The sequence below is a fragment of the Notothenia rossii genome (genome assembly GCF_949606895.1).
Source record: "Notothenia rossii genome assembly, chromosome: 4".
NCBI lineage: Eukaryota > Metazoa > Chordata > Actinopteri > Perciformes > Nototheniidae > Notothenia > Notothenia rossii.
The window spans coordinates 82250956-82271540 of record NC_136902.1 but is presented as its reverse complement, the minus strand read 5'-3'; the positions used below and the strand labels follow the sequence as shown (position 1 = coordinate 82271540).

Here is a 20585-nt window from a genome sequence, read left to right as displayed (position 1 = left end):
CCTCCGTCCAGATATTTCAGAATAAAAGCAGCACTAATAAACAACAGTGCAGCACTGAAACAGGCGTGGAGGGAGAGACGAAGAGAAACATATGTATATATACATATTTATGAGAGCTCTTTTTGACTGCTGTCAAGATGGTGTGATGTGAAAACTGGTACTAAAAAGGACTCTTGGGAGAGAGAGAGACAGAGAGAGAATAATCGCTTTGGCAATAATGTTCACCTGACATTCATGCCAATAAAGCATATTGAATTGTAATTTAATTGAAATTGAGAGAGAGAGAACAGTTAGTTTATCACCCAGTTAGTCCTTGCATCCACTAGATGCTGCTAATGTGCACCTCTTTAGGTTACAAACAACAATGCTGAAATATAATCTTATAAAAAAATAAATATAGAACCTCCTGTTTTTGCAATTTATACGGTATAGCCAATAATAACGCTTCACCTTTAGCACTGTGAGTGATAACCGAACAATGTGATAACCAGAGAATTTCCACAGAGCAATGTCCAAGACAAAATATTGCACATCCGCACTAGTCAAAGTTCACTTTATGCAATAAACCGTCTATGGAGAGAATCACTTCTACATAGCGTTATGTGCAAGGAATTTCTTCGTGGTCAAAGCATAAGTTCAGTGTGTCTGGGTTTTCTCTTAGTGTAGTTTGAAAGAAAAAGTGTCCGCAAAATGTCTTTAAAAGTCTGTCTGGAAGAGTGGGAACGCCTGGAAGAAGACCATAAGCAACTTCAGGTAAGAAAATTACAAATATAAATTTAAAGTATCAGATTATTCATACAGAGCCGCCGTTTAAATCATGATTTACATATGTTTGCCTCCTGTTGTGTTACTCAAACCACATGAGTAATGTTTCTAAAATCCCGTTAACAAAGATAAATGCCTTGTGATGTAAATATGAGTGGTTATTGATGTCCCCATGTTCTTCTTTTCCAGGAGACACACAGAATGTACCTACAAAAACTGGATGAAGTTTCCAAACTACAAAAAAACTGCTCGTCCTCCATTTCCAGTCAGCGCAGAAGGCTGAAGGAGGTATCCTCCCTGGTGAAAAGGTAAGTTTACACACACACAAGCACATCTGTATGGTCACAGATTTATGGTGACGTATGCAGATAAGTACAACCGCTCGAACACACACACATACACAAATGTGTTGTGTCAATGTAACAGACCTGGCAATCATATATCACTTATATCATCCATCAGATTCAGCAAAGGACCATCAGAAGAAGATGCAAAGCCCTTGAACGAAATAAACGAGAAGATAAAGACGCGACCAAATGCTTTCTCTGAAATGGAAGCATTCCTTCCCAATAAAAACGGGTGGATTTCTTTTTTAAAACACAAGTTGAACTCATTGCTATGATTGATATTCATAAAAACATATCAATTGCATTTATTACCTTAATGTACATTTACACTAAAAAAATAATATGATACATTTTCATATTTCAGATTGTACCTCAGTCTGGTTCTTGGAAATGTGAATGTCACTCTTCTCAGCAAGCAGTCAAAGTAAGAAACACATTTCTAAGCCGAAAGATTCCTTATTTCCCAAAATCCACGACACATTTCATTAGTTATATTATATGTTGAGGTCTGAATTTGTCCTATCTTCGTCAGATTTGCCTACAAAGATGAATACGAGAATTTCAAGCTGTACATTACAGTCATCCTGCTGCTGTTCTCCTTTGTATGCTATTTCTTTGTGAGCTACAGGTAAATATTAGCATGTTCTGCTACCTTGTCAGTAACCATGAGTTTATTATACGGACAATGCATGTACCTCATATCTAAATCAATCCGTTGTCTGTTGTCCCCGACTTTAGATTCCTTGATGCAATCCTCAATTTCGTGTTGGTTTGGTACTATTGTACATTAACCATCAGGGAAAGTATCCTCATCACCAATGGCTCCAGGTGAGTCCTAGCACCCCTACAACCATCTTCAAAAAATAATGACTAATTTTTTAAGAATAAAACATATTGACTGCTCTCTGACCTTTTAACTTTAATTATAGCAACTCATCATATTTGTAGTGATTAAGTAAATTACTCAAGTAAAACAGAAAAATGTAAACAACAAAATATATACTGTAATACAATGCATCTTGCATCACAGAATTAAAGGCTGGTGGGTTTTTCACCACTACATCTCAGCTTTTTTTTCGGGTGTAATGCTAACATGGTGAGTATTTCTTACCTTTCTTATTCAATGTTGGACATCCTTTTGTTGTGTGTATTGCAAAAACCTTTATACTCGGTTTCCATTGCATTAATTTACACGTTGTCTAAATGCTTTTGATGTTTTATGTATAGCCGTATTGCCTGGTTGTTGAAATGTGTTATAAATAAACTTACCATGCCTTTTGTAGGTACATTTAAAAAAACAGCCTATTTACCACATTGTGAAAATGCCCCCCACGCTTTTTACATTGTATTGCTGTTATTTTTTTCTACGTAATTACTTGTTTTTCTATTTTTCACCAAGGCCAGAAGGGGACTTGTACAAGACATTCAGGAACCAGTTCCTTGCCTACTCCTTGTATCAAAGTAAGGTCTACCTACTTGAAATACATTTATAATAAAAAATAAATAAAATAAAAGACTGACTCATTTCATTTGTAACTTACAGGTTTTGTCCAGTGTCTGCAGTGCTACTATCAGAGCGGATGTCTCTATAGGCTAAGAGCTCTGGGAGAAAGACACATCATGGATCTGACCGTCGGTGAGGGACACTGTAACAGGCCAAGGACACAATACACTCAGCGAAGCATATCATACTTTAATATTGATGTTCCCCAAGCATGTCCGGGGCTGCTTATTGTCACTGCTGTAATAAACAGATGTGGAAATAAAATGCATTAGCAATTTAAACTCTTCTGCTTTCTGCTTTCAGAGGGATTTCAATCTTGGATGTGGAAAGGGCTGACGTTTCTGTTGCCCTTCCTCTTTTTTGGTCATGTGAGTACAGTGTTGGACACTGACATGATTCACAACTGAGTTTAAGCTTAAAAAATTATGCTTTGTCATGGCTAGATAAAAAAATCTTATGGAAAATGCTGATGTCATTCTAGATTTAGGCACAATTTGGGACAATGTTTAGGATGATGGTTATCTGAATAACAGCTTAAGCTTTAGCGTGTCTGTGTTTGTACAGCTGCAAATCAATTCATTTACTTTTTACAAGATAAATCCTGAAGTCCTCGTGTTTTGTCTTGTAGTTCTGGCAGCTCTTCAATAGCCTCTCTCTCTTCCGAGTGGCGCGGCTCCCAGACTGTAAAGAATGGCAGGTCAGTACTCACCTATTCTCACTTTATACCTGCTTTTATAAGTGCTTATAAAAGCAGATTTGCAATGCATTCATCCATCATCTAAACTGCATGAACTGATTTTATGTTATTATCGACATGGCATGTTATAATTTAGTCAAAGTTGCCTACTATAAATGAGCTTCTTCTTCATCTGTTCCCCATTCATAAAATAAGAAAAATGATGATGAATTAAATCTTTTGTGCTTACTCATGTATTCATCTCTTAATGCCAGGTCATGGTGTGTGGTCTCTGCTTCCTCATTCTGTTCATGGGAAACTTCTTCACCACTGTTGCTGTGGTCCGTCACAAGGTCAAGAGCAGGAATCAGAAAACTAAGAGTCTGTGATACATGCTGTAATAGGAAAAACATGTCTACAAACGCGGTCTAAATTGCTGATCTCCGAATGTAAAGCTTACATTGTCATTATTGCTTTCTTTAACATTATCTGCGAATACGTTGTGTCTTATCAATACTTATTAAAGGTAAATTATGCTCCACAATGTCCTTTACTTTGCATAGTAGTCAAATCACTCTCATAGCAAAAGCCAAACCAATAAAGCATTTATTCCACCCTCTGTGAAGCAGTTTTGTATTACTTCTTTGTACTTGTGCAAATGTGTCTGAATATGTTTGATTGCAGCTTTTTGTTCTCTTTCCTGCCTAGATATGGTTCATTTACATTTTAAATTGGGCGTGTTAAAGATGAGTTACCGTAGAGGGTTTTAAAAAAGTACATCTTATTCTACCTCATTAGGTTTCATTTGCCTTTTCTTCTCCCTGTGTTTTACAAAATATGTCTTGAAAGTAATTAAAATAAGCTCCATCTCCGCCTGCTACAACTCAAACAAATATATAATAAAATCACCAATGATAAATATAACACTAACTGACTGGCAGTGGTTTGAAAAATATTTAAATTATTTTGTAAATGTAAGTAGCCCTGCACAGTGTATTGTCTACCAAAGCAAATGTGGAAACCTACAATAAACCTTATTCAGATTCTGATTTTGGGGTTCGTGTTCACAACATTTGCATGCACTTTTAAATGCATGACTTTAATATACAATGTATTGTAGTTTTATTTAAGGAAATAATATGAATAGGCTAGTTAATATTTTGCGCATGTATGCAGGCGGAATACTCACTGGTTGTTGGAGTATTTAACCAGTGTCCTTGGCATTGTTAACAAAAACACCCTTTAAATTGAGGAGGATACTTTTGATACTTTTCCAGTCTGAGGTGCCTGGTTGGATTTTATAACCCTGACCCTTACCCTGCTGCACCTCGACTGTTATTTATTTTAGCACGTTACATATTCGATGTTAGGTAATGTCGATGTGGACCGACCCAAATTGAAACACGTGTTCGCTGAAATAAAAATAAATAAACAAGCTAATTTAGAATAGATCGTTTAAACAGAAACATATATAAAAAATATAAATGAGTATATCTTTTCGACACATCAAACTATTTCGTAATTGTATGTATATGGATTTTAAAGTGCAAGAGTCCACCCCCGCTGCCAGCGTGGAGTTGGTTTGATCCTACATCGCGTAAAGTTTCCTTCCGTGAGCCTGACACAAAGAGGGGAGCGAAGGTAAGCACATCACCAAATGCACATTTTACACTGTTTTACATCGACCTGTAGTCTGTGGCAGTCTAAGAGAAGTACACGTCAGCGATAATAGATTGGTACTGAAAATAGAAATCGATCATATAACTAATATTTGTCAGTTAAACATTGGCTAAAGTGTACTGCTGACTTCGGTGTGATAGGCAAACTGTGGCTAACTTCTGTGGGGCATGTCGTTTCTTTGGCATGTATAGGTTAACATACGAGGGCTTTACATATCAAACCCAAAGGTTCTGTCCCTAAATGAAGCTGTTTTTCTATTCGAGATCCAGTGAATAGCCGGGGCCCTGAAACCTCTCCTACTGTCTGTCTTCTTGGCTACTTCTCGTATTATTTAACCGCTAGCATTACCGGTATTTGCTAAATGGATGTAACATTCAGATTTTGCGCCATTAACATACATCAAACCTGTTTCTAACGTTACACTTGTAAGTTTAAAACACGCTGACGGAAACCGGTGCCACAACTTTGAGAGTTACCTAACTTTCTGCTTTAATCAGAAGAGGTGAACTGTCAGAATGAACTCTCGTAAACCTGGTCCATATCCAGTGGTGCAAAGTAGTGCTGTGAAGTAAATAAGTAGATTTACCCAAGTACTATACTTAAGTACAATTTGAGATACTTGTACTTTACTTTACAATTTCAATTTCTTACTTTTACTGCCCCACTACAATTCACAACAAAGTAATTAAAACTAGCTGCACTTTTACCAGCTTGATGCATCAATAATTATAATCAAAACATACAATTATTATGAAGTGGGGCAATCTCCATAATGATTACTTTTACTTTTGGTACTTTAAGTATATATTGATGCTAATACTTCAACTTAAATAACCTTTTGATTGCAGGACGTTTACTTGTAACAGAGTATTTTTACACTTTTTCTATTTCTACTTTTACTTAAGTACAAGATTCCTCTGTACTTTTCCACCTCTGTCCATGTCTGATTTCATTGATCTTTCAACGCCCCTGGTGGAAAACTATTAAAGCTTCTTTCACTTGGATTTATTGGTGATTAACCAAAGTCTCACATGATTTTGACCACAGCATATCTTGTATCTGTCATACTGTATAGTGAGTGATTCTTCCCGAGGGGCCATGGCTAAAGAAATACAGGGGCACCAGCACAAAGATAGTTTTATAGTATTTAGGGCAGCGCACTTTCGAGTGGTCAATTAATCACATTTTATAAATGTAACAGCCACCCTTAGTGCACTGCATCTTGTTTTGAACTGAAAGAGTTACCTTGCATGACAGCTCAGTTCTTGCACATCATGCAGATGTTTACATCAGGTCTTACAATATCGTTACATCATAATGTTAGGAATTGGGTTTTAAAGTCGGAGATTTGACTTTCCTGCATCAAGACATATGTTTTTAAAGTCCCTTATGTACAGTAATGTGTGTGTTTGTCTAGATTGTGGCTTTCCCTGTTTGAATAGGGAAACTAGTTTTCCTCATCTAGAATAATCACTTTTTTAACAGACTGATTACAAAGTTAGGTGTGGTCCAAACTCTGTCTTGCAGCACCTGCTGTAAAGCAGGAGAAGGACACCTGAAATCGTTGTACTTTGGTCAGTCTTTTAACCAACATATATTGTGTATCGCATTTAGCTAAAAAAAACTGGGATTAGATGTTTTAACCATATTGCATAGACACAGGATAAAGTTGAAAACAGGAGCTCTGTTGTTTTTCGGTTTTGTCTGCTAATGAACCCAGCTGGGAGTTCACTGAAAAGGTTAGTTGGCATGACACAATTGTGCAACAGTTAGGGCACACTGATACTGTGTTAATAATGCTTGAGGTCATTACTTATCTTTTGAATGACCAGACTTAAACTATTAATATTGCAACAATACTTGCTCTATCCTCATTGATAAATATTTAGGGTACTGTAAATTGTTTAATAGTAGCTGGGAATGCTTCCTTTGCTTGGCATTGCCACAGACTGTGATTGGTTTCAAAGAAATTCAAACAAGCCAGAACGTTTTTTTCCCCATTTGTAATGATAACGGGTGAAGCAAGACCTTTATGCAGTGCTGATAGTCGGTTCTGCAGAAACGTCTGACTATGAGACCACTTTTATTATAGAGAATGGTTCAGTAAAAAATGTTTCACAACAGGCAGACAATCACACAAACTTGTATTCCCTTGCACTTTGCTAATTTGTGGAAATACCATTTGAATATTACATTTAGAAATGAGAGGGGAGAGGTTTTGACTATGTTATGTTTCTATCTGATAATAGATTCACAAGCACTGAAGTCACCGTGACTGGCACACAGGAACCTCTGTACCGTGAAGTAGGGCTGCACGATTTGGGGAAATCATCTAATTGCGATTTTTCTGACAGATATTGCGATTGCTATTCGATTTGCGATATTTGTTTTTACGCGACCCAACGGAAGTTCATTCTAAAATGCGGCCATATCTCCGGCTAGGAAGGTTGCATCAACATGCTCCCATCTCTAGCACCCCCGCAGCCAGAGCTACGAGTTAAATAACTAAACTTACATGAAACTTCCGTTGGGTTGCTTTTAAAGTCAAGCGAAGATTCACCCTGTAAGAGATGTAAAACATGTGATGGAGCATTACTAACCTGACTCAGATGGTTTGTTTCACCAAACCATCTAGGAAAGCTCCATTGGAAGCCATTTGGAAAAGGGCAGGCACTTTCAAAAATACTTGCCGGGTGATTGGATAAATCTGTCTATCACCTTCTATCATGGGCCACTTCTGATTGGTTAACAATGGCTGGTACATGTGGAGCACAGCACTTCTGATTGGTGTGGATGACTGACACACAAGAAGAAAATAAATGTTTTTAAAAAAAAGAATCGCAGGCTTTGGATTTGATAATTGCATCATTTCAAATCGCGATTGTCAATGAGTCAGAAGTCCAATTGTGAGTAGTTAGGGCTCCTGTTGAGTGCGTGTACTGTTTCATTCAAATGGTTTACTAGTTGGGGACAAGCCATTCAGATCTCATTGTTTTCACTCCTTGAAGCACATGGAAACTTGAGAGCTCAGGACACGTTGTTCTTCCGTGCTCACTCAGTGTGAAAAAAGCTGCCGTTGTTAAAGTACAATAAGACATTCCTCATTTTTCTGAATCAGTGGGTCTTTATGTTGTACTAGTTGGAGCCAATTGTCTATTAATGCTTGCAGAAAAGCCATCATTGTATGGTATGACATGTGTAATACTGCTCGCTCACATGTGTTTGCAATCATGTTGTTCTGTGCAGCATTTTAACCCAATTATTGCCAGACTCTAGTTTTGTTCAGTTGGAATGTTTTAGGCTACAGAACTGACACTCATTATAAAATGCAGATTCAATAAAAGGTCCATTTAAAAAAGGTCTTCAAGCTGCTTATTTATTTAAAGAAATGATGGTTAATGATACACATTATTTTTCTGCAATAAGTCATTTTATAACTGTTTGGTACTATTTACTTTTTGTATTGACTATATTTGTTCTAACACCGTTTATTCTTTGCCTATATGCAGCGTGTCAACATGGCAGACATGGACGCTGATACTGCTGCTCACACCGAGCCTTCGGTGGAGGAAGAGGAGCCTTTTTTCAGCAACCTGGACCTCCTCCTCTTCTCCCTGATTGTTGGTCTTGTTGTTTATTGGTACATGTCCCGCAAAAAGCCTGAGCCCATCCCCGAATTCAAGAAGCTTGACACACCGTGAGTACCCATCACAATATATCAGATTAATTTATTTTCTTAAAGAGTTTGAGTTTCTTTATTTGTATTTGGATCTGACTACATCTTTAAGATAAATAAATAAGGATGCTTCAGAGTAAAGAAACAAATTGAAACTCTATATTCGTTAAAAAAATGATCACAAGTAGTGTTGGGTATTGTTTAAATTAAATATTCTTTTTCGTATAGCTGTTCTGTGTAATGGTTCAGAATTGATCAGATCCTAGTTTTATTTCATAGAATATTATTTAAACAAAATATGTTGCCAGGTAGCTTCTCTACCTGGCAACCTGCCTGTTTAAATTAAGGTTGACTCACTCCCACTTTTTCATCTCCTTACTATGACCTTCTGAATCCTCTGATAGCAATTCTACACTGTCTTTTTCCATCTTTTAAGAAACTATGATGTTAATAATTTGCATCAATGCGCTTTGCTTAACCTAGAACTCTAATATACATAATGCTCAAACTGTGAAACAGATACTGTATTTCTCTCTCTACCTGGAAGCTGTTATACCCTACCCATATCACTAGCCTCTCAAAATATTTAAATGTCATACAAGTAATAGCTGAACAATGTAATTTTTGTGTCCTGTATATTTAATGTGGAACAGTGGTGTCGTTATGCTTTGTAACTTGACCTAAATCCATGTTATTAATTTCAAGTGCTACTAGTCAAAGTAATGCAATCATTGGCGAAGGAGTGTTCATCTTGAAGTTGTTTGCCAAAATAATGTTCCACCTCTAGCTCTGCTGCACAAGTTTATACATCGCTTAACTAAAACTGTTGTGGCGGCTGACCTATGGTTACCGAAAAGTGGTTCAAGACAGATAATAAATGTAGAACGAGGCTTGATTTTAATATCAAAAGTAAATATATCAGCTTCCAGATAATGTTGGAAGACAGGGGAGACTTTATATTTAAATGTATTTATTTTTAGATGAGGATGACAGAAGAGTTTCTGCAGTCATGAAGTCAAAAGGTAGTTCCTTTCACCCTTTTTAGAGCCAAGAAAGAAAGAGTCTTGACTTTGTAAAGAGGTACCCGGCCCCCTTTGGTGGTCAAGAAGTAGCAAGCCAATTGGCAGGAGCAGAGTTGCGGATTGACAATGACCTGGATATAGGATGGGCCTAAGTCATTAACAACAAGCACAGTATATTGGATTAGAGTAGCCTCCAGTGCAAAGAAACAGTGTAACTATGTGGAAGAACTTGGGATAGTTGTAGACCAGCTGGCTGCTGCAGTCTGGATGAGCTGCACATGTCCGACAACTTATGTAGGCACTGTAGCAAGTTAGAGTATTCTCATCACAAATTGATAATGAGCCGGGACCACTGCACTGCTTCCTGGGTAAGAAATTAATCCTTGTGATGTTGTGGAGATTCAATGTGCAAAAGTCGCATGACACTGAGATGTTGATGGCAAAAGATGTGAGAGTTTTCAACCAGACAAGAAATCCTTCTTTCCCCTTGTTTTTGGACTGGGAAAAAGACCGGATAAGTTGATTGTTTTGTATAGATATATAGAAGTGATAGAAAAAGCCATGTGAGTGAACAACTGCAACATCTCACTTAGTGTTGAGAGAAAAGAGAAGGGGACCCAGAACCAAACCCTGAGGAACCCCATCGTGAGAATACAAGGTTTTGACAGGGGCGCCTTTCTCTGACCATGTTTGAGGACTTTCTGCCGGTATTCTGCCTCATTGTTCTGTATAAAAGTGTTTCATGTGTTTTTTCTTCTGACATGAGTATTCTAAAGCCCGAAATTGACACCAGATGGACACACGATTATGGATTTGTGAATTTCGCACAAAGATGGCCCCGAACTTTGTCAACAGCCAAGCAACAGCCGAAGCAAGTACGATGCCTACAGAAGGCCACACGATGGCACCAGAACCACTCACGAAAATATGTTTGTAGACTTTACTGATGATTTAGAATGTATCCAGACTCAACGTAAGAGCTTGTGCCTCTTCGGGGGGCACTTTACTTTCTCCGTCTTTATATGTAGATTAGAAGATGACTTATCTCCGTCATGTTGTTTCCATAGCAACAACAACTTCCTGTCAACAGCGTAAACTCACCTTCAAAATAAAATCATCTAAATAAAACGGGAAGTTAACCTAAATTACATTTAAGACATACAACTGCAACGAAAGTAACAAAAACAATGTAATATCCTTTTCGGTTTCATAGAACACAAATTGGGTTATTTACATAATATGTTTACATGATTTTGTTGTGAAATAAATGCAATCTCGATGTCATCGTACTATAATACGATGGCTACACGACGGCATTGCGAGGGCTTTACGTAGTCGTGTTGCCTTCCTAAGACAATTGGGCAATTTCTTGTTTCCTTCGTATTGTCTTCGTGAGGCAAAAAATGCCCGATGGCACCGATGATCAGACGAATTTGAACATTTCCCATATCGTGTGTCCATCTTCGCCAATCTCGGGACAGTGTGACGCGGGCTTTTGTGAGAAGGCGTATTCACCTCAACCAATCTGATGGAAGCAAATGTGATTACATTTCTTTCTTTTTTTCTTTTCAACACTTGTAACATTGATTTTAAATTTGTTCCAAGAGAGCGAAATATAACAATTATGCAAGATGATTGCAAACTGCTTGAATATTGCGACAGGCCTTTTGAGTCATTTCTTATCAGTGGAGTGATGGAGGCTTGGCAACATTTCAGAGGACTCCCCTTCCACTGGCCACTCTTTAAGTTCCTCCCCACCCACAACACAATTTCTTTGTTAACCATAGTGAAGCCAGCCGCAGCAGCTGCCTCACTTGCTATGTAGCTGAGATGGTGCGTGGTTATGTGAATGGAGACAGTGTTGGAGGTTGAGCGGGGGAGATCCTGACCATTTGTATGATAGCAGGAGATTGGCTTGGAAGTGGGAAAGACCCCTGTAGCGCACGTTTTGCTTTGGAAAGAGTGTGCATCCGTGGAGGGTTAGAATACAGGAAGGGAACATAAGAGCAGTTCTCCCCTCCCCTTAAAGGGAGCAGTGATTACCTAACTGTTATGAAGGGGGCGTAGTCTTCCATGTCTTCCTGTGCTTTTGTTTTTGGCCCTGAAACCATTTTGAAAGTTCCCTGGAGAGCAAAATGGGAAGGCAAGCCAAGCTGCTTTTGTGAGTCCTCTCCAAAGGTGGAAAGTTGAGGCAAAAGACAAGCAACCCTTTCTTTACCCTCGGTTACTTTTTTTCATTCTTTCCCCACTCCCCTGTTTTTCTTTTTAGTGTGTGTGGGCTGAGCTGCTCTGCCATTGGAGAAAGGCCATGTCACAAATGGAATCCTTTTATGATAAATGAGGTTACTATAGCAATGACATTCCCCTCTCTCCTCCAGTGAGATGGGGGCGGGGGATACTTAAAAAACTACCATTCAATGCTCTTTCCCACCTCCTTCAGTGATCCACTGAGGAGTTGCTTCGATAACTAGCTCAAGCTCAGAATGGATCTTGTAGACCTCTTCGTTCCCAACACCTTTCAGACCACAGAGGAAAAGGGGCGGTGATGAGAAGGAAGGCATTTTCAGCCTGAGAATGCTTCAGTGTGTGTTTGTGTGAGTCAAAAGTGTGGGTCCGCAGCTCTGCTTCATTTTATGGGAAAGTCCGTTTCCCACCATTGTGTCCTCAGCGGTTGCCAGACACTGACAGGGCTGGGAGGCTGTGTGTGTGTGTGTGTGTGTGTGTGTGTGTGTGTTAGTGGAGAACAGACGCTGCTGGTTTCAGAGAGCAGCACAGGAAGAGGCAGAGTTCAGATCGTGTTGGAGGTGAAGGAAGGCAGCTCTTCCAGAACTGTTCGACTGCCTTTCTGACCTGGTTTTATTTTTCCATTCTGTGGTTGTGGAGTGTTGACGTCCTGCTTTTGATTTTGAGCGTGGCGGTTCCCGGCGTGGTCTAGCCAGTGCTGCTATTGGCAGTGGCTGCATGCCATGGGCTGTGTCTTCTCTCTGCCAGAGGACAGGAGAGATGCTGCTGAGAGGTCAGTAAAGTGTTTGATTTATTGCACCTTCTAAGGCACATTTGGAGTTGCTTTGTTTTTACAATACTTGCTTGAATTTCTCCTAATGATTTGACATTAGCTACCGTTTAGTTTCACTGTTTAGTTTGACAGGACAGTTCGCACGTGGGCTGGTATGTTTTTCATTGAAGACTTGTAAGCATCTTGTAATAGTTCCAATTTTGGCCATTTTCTAGAGTTTCAACAGTTACTTGATTCCTCAATTAGTTGAATCACAACCAAAATAACTTTTAAGATTTCATGTAGATGGCACACATTATGTTTTCACTTCTTTAAAATATGGAGACTCCCTGGTTTATCTCTGTTTTGTTACCAATAAACTGAATATGTGGTTTTAAAACAGAAAAAAACAAGGCATGTAGTGACATCAACTTCGACATCTATGAAACTGAGTTGGACATTTTTCACTATTTTCGGTTATTTAATAGATTCATCTAAAATATTATCAGCAGATGATGAAAATAACCGTTAAGCTGTACATGTTTCCAAATGTTGCTCTACACAGAGTGTAACTCCCTTGTTCCAGTAGTATGTAAGAGCTGGTGAAATGTTTGACTGCAAATACAATTTGATTAATTTAATTTGATTATGACCCCTCCCCCCCTTTTCATAACACTATTAAGTATGTTACCATCTTAGCGACCATTGTGTTGCACATTTAAAAAATGTTTTCTTTTGGTTTTTAGCTATAGGTCAGATTACAAAATGAAAACCATGTCATTACAGCCTTACCTCCAAGTTTTAACGTGTTGCAGATTAAGACTGAAATGATTCAGTGTGCCTGTTTAAAAGGTTTCATTTCTGATTAAATAGAAAGGTAGTTCTCTGACATTATAAACAGATGATAAGCTCTGAACTATTTGGACTAAATTGTAAATTGTTCAAACAATGACTGAACGCCAGCATGCATGAGGTTGTTTTAATGTGGGACTCGAGGCATTGCAGGAAGGAAAGGGACACATGTATGTTATCAGTCAAACCGGCAGTTTAAGCAAATGATTTGTTCCTGATTTGAAACCATCATTTTGTTTGTTGACTTCAAAACATTTTACTCAATTTCAGGCTCAGCTAGTAGTTGCACAAATGTAATGATCTGTTGTCAACAATGATTTGTTTAATTTCGGTTTTTTAAGACTTTGTAGTCTCCCAAAAAACAAAACAACTAATGCTATCCAGCTTTTTTATTGAATGGGGTGGGGAAGATACAAACACAATTTCTGAACAAGAACTGTTTCATGTTTTAATTGATCCATCATCACGAAATGACTTTGAGCTAATTAAATGAATAGCAATTGTATTTACAGTTATACAGAATAAATCAGCAGGATACATTTGTTTTATGTTTCATTTACAATCTGCTTAGGATACTTTTGTGGTTGTTGCCACAGCATACAGAACTAAAGATTCTGTAATCTCGTCTCTTGATTTTTTAATGATGCACAGAAAATCCTCCCCCGCTGAGTGCCTGTGAGGCTGGAGACGGTCAAAGGCTTGTTTCAAATTTGATCAGGAATTTACACTTTGCTTCAGGGTTCAATCAGTTTTAACCACAGGGGCCCATTTTTATGGCATGTCGGGCATCTGTCCAACATGCCTGCCCTCTGCACACTGCCGTTCAGTGGATAGGTTCTGTAAATTGTTTGACTTAATGTGCGTTAAAGGTCAAATGTAGCAAATGAAACCACTTCTATGGCTATCCTACTGCTTTGTTGCTTTTGGAGATGGTAAATCTGAAAACAAATTCATCTGGCATACTTGTAGGTATGTGTAGCTGCTTTATTCTTTTTAAAGTGCGGGCAGAATTGCAGCTGTCTACTTAAACCTTTGATGCTGAATGAAGCGGCGTTGCTCTTTTATTTGGCTTGATAATAGATGTTGCTTCCTCTCTCCCTCTCTTATTTGCACCGTGTTTGCAGATGTTGTTTTGATCTGTTCTCGTCCATTAATTACATGAAAGAATCTTATTCAAGATTTTGAATTATCATGAGGTGTTACCTGTAGTTAATATACGTCAACCACTTTGTAAGCTGTATGCTTAGTACATGATATTCATACATTTAGTGTGACTAATGCTCGTATGGCTGCTGAGTCACTGCTCTGTTATTCCATGTTATTGTAAGAATAAGATGAATAATGACCAGACAAATTACCCACATTGCCTAAGAGCTGGCGCTAAGAATTTACTGCCAATTATTTAAATCGTTACTTGCCTAACTTGCCAGTATGGCCCAATAATTACATATGTCAATGTGGGAAAGGAATGAACGAATGAATGCGTAATCATCGATGGAGTACCCTTTGTATTATCCTTACTTTCCTCTCTGAACCTAAAGTGCTCCAATGTTTACTATTTGTTTTAAAAGTACACTCCGTGAATAAAAAAAAGAGCACAACCACAACACAGAACCTGCTGTCCCTCAAATGTATGGTCATTGATTAACTGACTGACACTAGGTAACAGTTAAATGTACATTTTAAATTACTTGTATTGCTGTTTGTTTACACGAATGATGTTAGTAAACAAAGACGGGCCTATATTTACACTTGTGATGTTGTGAGATAATTCAAAAGTCACGTTCTTCCGTGTTTTCTAAATTCAGATTCAATTGATTCATATTATAGAGTACTGTATTGCTGGTCTGGCCAAAAGGAGGATGATCTTAAGTGTTTTATGAGGAAAGACTGCTTTTTGGTAAACATGGTCATTGGTTAATACTTTCTTTTTTATCGCAGTATCATGGTTAAAAACAGGTTGTGTCTTTGTGTTTAGTTATATAACATTATGACAATTCAAACTTATTTCTTCCCAGAGCACCCGCCGCAAGAGACACAAGTTTTATCGAGAAAATGAAGAAAACCGTGAGTGATTTTCCTGAATGTTTGTATCACTACTTTTCTTCGATGGATTGATGCTCTGAATAGTATGATGAGGATAATGGCTTTTCATTTAAAAACACTGCTTTAACTTCCCTCTGTTTTCAAGCCAGCCTTGAGAAAATACTTTGGTTTTGAATCATGTGGTTTGCTGCAAGTAGTTTAAATAGCATAATGGTGGCAGAAAATAATTTTGGTTCAGAGTGCCATTTCATTTAGTCTCTGTTTCTCTTTTGTTATGAATCATCATGGCAACGCTGTCGGCAGGGATCAAATATGTCAGATTTCAACAATGCATGCCGATGGAGCTGTCTGTGTTCACATAAGCTTCATGTTAGAGTTATTCTTGTTTAGTTTGGACTGAAAATGAGGTTATGTGAAGTTATTTATTCATATGTTGCATTTTTATCTTCCTCTCACATATAGAAGTACTCACATAGCAAAGCAGTATTTCAGGATTTGTGGGAAAATGCTTTTTAGAATATATTTTAGGTCAATCCCAAAATGTATACAGCTAAGATGACAGACAGGAAAGATGTGTCAGCTTTATACAATAGTTGTGGGTGAAAGCTCGTGTATGCCCCGAGTTTATGCTTTTCTGTCAATGTGTAACCAGGGAAAGAACATCATCGTGTTCTACGGCTCCCAGACGGGCACGGGAGAGGAATTTGCAAACAGACTGTCGAAAGACGCTCAGCGCTACGGCATGAAAGGAATGGCTGCCGATCCAGAGGAGTATGAAATGGTAATCAGAGAAACAACATACAAACCTAAAATCACCCAAAATGTTACTTGGTCATTAAATCTTGAAGATCATTCTGTTTAATTATCACTGCAATTCTGAAGAAGTCCGTAAAAGCCTAATTGGTTATAAACTCATTCTCTGGATTTTCCTGATTGTATTCATTTAGATGATGATATGTTACACATGCAGTTGCAGATAGATCTTAACAGAGCCACATAACGTTTTATAGTATGTACCAGATGATAGGATCTCTTCTAACTATAAATTAACTCTGTTGAAATATATCATGTCCAGGCAAGTGAGTCCAAACAGACTCAAGCACGCGCTCAGATCATAACACGTAAACTATTTTAAATAACTTGCAAGTTTACTGACAGTACAACTCTTGACATAGCCTTTCAGAAATGTAATGCAATAAGAACTAAAGTTAAAATGAAGACCACAGGAACATGAATACAATAACCACATGAGGCATAATTTAAGGTCAGCATAAAAAACAAAACACAGACCATGTGGAGTCCTGAAAGGAACAGACATAATAACAGAACACATCACACACATTTCAAATCCAAACAAAGTTCCCTAAAAGGCTGAGCCCTTCAGTGCTCTCTGTTTCTGACTGTGATGTCTCTTATTCCAGGCGGAGCTGGCCCGTCTCTCTCAGATTGAAAACTCCCTCGCCATATTTTGCATGGCCACCTACGGCGAAGGAGACCCAACAGATAACGCCCAGGACTTCTACGACTGGCTGCAGGAAATTGATGATGAAGACCTCTCTGGACTAAACTACACAGTGAGTCGTTAATGATTACGTCTTGTATATATTAAGCTTACAAGAACTGAGTGCTGGCTTAATTGTCATGAAAGGTCTAAACCATCTGCGACAGGCTTCATAAATCTACGTTATTGTTATCTTATCGCCATCTTGAATGTAACTGAGACTTTTTCAGTTTGGAAAGGGAGCATACAAACTGTGTGCCATATTCTCTGTTTTGCATGTGAGTTTTTTGGAACTACATGGACATTTTGGTTCATACAATATTGGGAAACGATAAAAAAGTCCTAGAGCCGAATGTGCCTACCTCAAAACAAACATCCAAATAAAAAATATGAATGGACAGAAATGAAAGAGCAAGAGAAACAATTCATTCTCACATCACATTTGAGGGACTGTTACAGATTTAATAGTTTTAACAAAATAGTTGCTGATTAATGGTTTTATTGATCTACTAGCTGATAGTTGCAGCTGTGTAATCATGTGAGCTAAATGTATGTAATGTACCCAAACAACACCATTTTCAATGTGTATATTAAATGTATCATTTCTGTTTTGCTCTTTACAAAATGTGTTAAAATAATTTCCCTAATGGCATTTTTGGAGACAAAGTTACTTGAAGTTTGAACGACTCGCTCACTGATGTGCATCAGTCCGAAGAGGAACAAAATGAATATACATTTTTTCGCTATTGCTGCTTCACAAACCCAATTCTTTTTTTCACGCTATGTCATTTTGCCTTGCGGTCTGATGTACCGCACACAGGCTTCCCTAGCATGAGCTGCGTCCGTCTTTGTGTGCACCATGAAAGAAAGGCCTTTGTGTTGTTTAGTCAGTGTGTGCGTTTGTGTCATTGTGTCAATGTTGGGGTGCAGAGCCTCTGACCCCATTTGAGTGAAAACTTGACTGAAGGAAATGTAGCTAAATTATTAGGCACAGACGCCGCGTCCTTCCTACTGTTTTTCATCTATTGTCTCTGGTAGCGCCGTCACAATGTCATACTTTCCCTCCACGGTTAAACATTTGTACAGGTATTATGATATTATCGAGATATCTAGTAAAAAGCATTCTAAGTCAAATTCATGTTTAGTGGGAATGGAGAGAATGCTGGATTTATACTTAGCATAATATGAATATTAAAAAAAATTTCTGATATCACTGTTATCATTAATAATACTTATGTTTGTAGAATTGTTTATACTAATCGAGATGCATCAGTGTCTTCTAAGACATTTTACAGTATGGCATGTTATTTTTATTTTGTATTCTAGTGGAATAAATTGCCCTACAATTAAACTGGATGTCACACTTAAACCAAACGGCAGTCAAACATCTACATTGGTTAATTGTTTACCTATGACATTGTTTAAATTGTAAAGAACAACTTAAATGTACCCGGTTTCTGTCACGATTAATCGAAAGCCACTTATTAATGATCTCTCTCTTTCTGTGCCTTGTTAAATCTTCAGGTATTTGCTTTGGGCAACAAGACATATGAACACTACAACGCAATGGGAAAATACGTTGACAAAAGGCTGGAAGAACTCGGGGCAAAGCGGATATTTGACCTCGGTTTAGGGGACGATGATGGCAAGTAAGTGACCCGTTAATCCTCTGAGCCAAAAAGGAAATGATGACTAGACAGTTCTCTCAGCATTGAGGTGCTGAGTCAGCACAAAAAGCTTGCGTGGACCACTATCAGTTTTCCTGTGCAGTACATGATACGCAGTTTCCACCTTATTTTGCAAAGTTTAAAATCAACTTAAGAAATGTATTCTCTGAAGAATTTACTTCTTTCATATTCATAACTGTGTGAAGCCACCCAGAGGCCAAACTGTCAACTTAAAAAAAAAAAATAGATTTAATAGATTTTAATTGAGCCTAAAAATTAGAACGTTTACTTTTGCAAATTCATGCAAATGTATATGGTTCTTATTGTAATCCAACTTGTTGAACAACGTTGGATTGAAATGTTTTTCTCTGCTGAGTGACCCTGTTTTTTATCTTTCAGTCTGGAAGAGGACTTTGTCTCCTGGAGAGAGCAGTTCTGGCCGTCTGTCTGCGAACACTTTGGAGTCGAAGCTTCAGGAGACGACTCAAGGTTGTTTCACAGACAATTTCACCCTTTTTGTTGTTTATTATTTACATTGTTTGTCCCCATCATTTTATTTTTGCCTCATCTCCACCTAAACCCTTAATTTCCCATACTCACTCTTTACCCACTCTTCAGCCTCTGAAAGCTGCTAACATTAAACAAATAAAGACATGGGAAAGCTCGCATTCACATTGTTCTTAGGTTTGTGATAATTCCTATATTGTCTCTTCAGATGAAAGGTAGTTTCCACATCCTTTTAACTCTATTGAGACTGAAATATTTCAGGTTGGCTGCGATTCCTCATCAAGAACTTTCACACAAATCTAATCTCAGATTAATGACACAAGGCGATCACCACAGTGATAACCAAATGTAACCTTTTGCACATAGGCTGAATTTAAAACAATACTCCACCCAAAGTCTTGTTTGTTCATTACCTTGTTTAAGTTCATATCTTGAATAAGACTTGTTATGTAATGCTAAAACAGGTTATATCTTATTTATGATCATTATAATTCAATTATTGGATCTATGCTTCATCCCAAAAGAAAAGTGTCATTTTATATTATTTTTAATATAGTTTTCACTATGAATTAAACTCTGCTTTTACTATATGTGTGTATGCAGCATCTGAGGAGGCTAATTTCTGATTCCCCCCCACAGCATACGGCAGTACGAGCTGAAGGAGCACACGGACCTCAACATGAACAAAGTCTACTCAGGAGAAATGGGCCGCCTTAAGAGCTTCGAGGTCCAAAAGCCGTGAGTACTTCAGCCGAGACTCTACTCACTATCTGGAGTCCTTCATGAATGTACTAATACCATTACTCACATTTCACCCACTTACATTACCTATTGCAAAGTTTAACAAAGGTCACTTTAAAAAAAATGACGCTTTTCTGCCCCCTAGTGGGACATTTGAAAACCCATTTTCACTGCCTTTAAAGGTCCCATGTCATGGCCATTTCTACTGATCATAATTCCGTTTTTGAGGTCTACTAAAATACATTTATATTGTGGAATTTTCCAAACTCCTGCCCCCCTTCCCTGTAAGCCCAGTGGCCCAGACAGCGAGACACCGCGAAACTCAGCCTGGGCACTCACACACACACACACCCGCAGCCTGGCTGGGAGTTTGTGTGTGTGCCCAGGCTGAGTTCCGCGGTTTCTCGCTGTCTCGCCGACCCCACACCAGTGAGCCGGCTCACAGTGTCCCGCTCCTCGCAGCAGCGAGCCTCGCAACGTCCCGGTGTGTACACACACACACCGGGACGTTGCGAGGTGTGTGTGTGTGTGTCCGCGGATTGGTCGAAACGTAACGGCTCTGTTACGTTACGTCACTGTGCCCGAAATACGTCACTATACCCAAGA

General features: G+C 38.4%; 2 protein-coding genes across 2 annotated transcripts in view; both read left to right on the top strand.

Annotated features, from left to right (window-relative positions):
* Positions 1-124: 124 nt before the first annotated feature.
* On the top strand, positions 125-3911 carry LOC307035586 (transmembrane protein 120A-A-like). The gene is made up of 12 exons (XM_079675110.1): positions 125-753; positions 955-1073; positions 1228-1344; positions 1477-1536; positions 1645-1740; positions 1851-1940; positions 2143-2208; positions 2512-2573; positions 2656-2748; positions 2920-2984; positions 3245-3313; positions 3568-3911. Exons 1-12 carry the CDS (start codon positions 691-693, stop codon positions 3679-3681), a joined length of 1014 nt encoding a protein of 337 aa, XP_079531236.1. The 5' UTR covers positions 125-690; the 3' UTR covers positions 3682-3911.
* An 843-nt stretch (positions 3912-4754) lies between these two features.
* Positions 4755-20585, top strand: part of porb (P450 (cytochrome) oxidoreductase b) — a 19470-nt gene continuing 3639 nt past the window's right edge. Inside the window, exons 1-8 of the mRNA XM_079673865.1 lie at positions 4755-4933; positions 8482-8669; positions 15536-15584; positions 16216-16344; positions 16985-17137; positions 18589-18713; positions 19131-19220; positions 19878-19976. Of these exons, the coding sequence (XP_079529991.1) occupies positions 8491-8669; positions 15536-15584; positions 16216-16344; positions 16985-17137; positions 18589-18713; positions 19131-19220; positions 19878-19976 (824 nt within the window). The 5' untranslated portion in view covers positions 4755-4933; positions 8482-8490. The remainder of the gene's footprint in view (positions 4934-8481; positions 8670-15535; positions 15585-16215; positions 16345-16984; positions 17138-18588; positions 18714-19130; positions 19221-19877; positions 19977-20585) is intronic.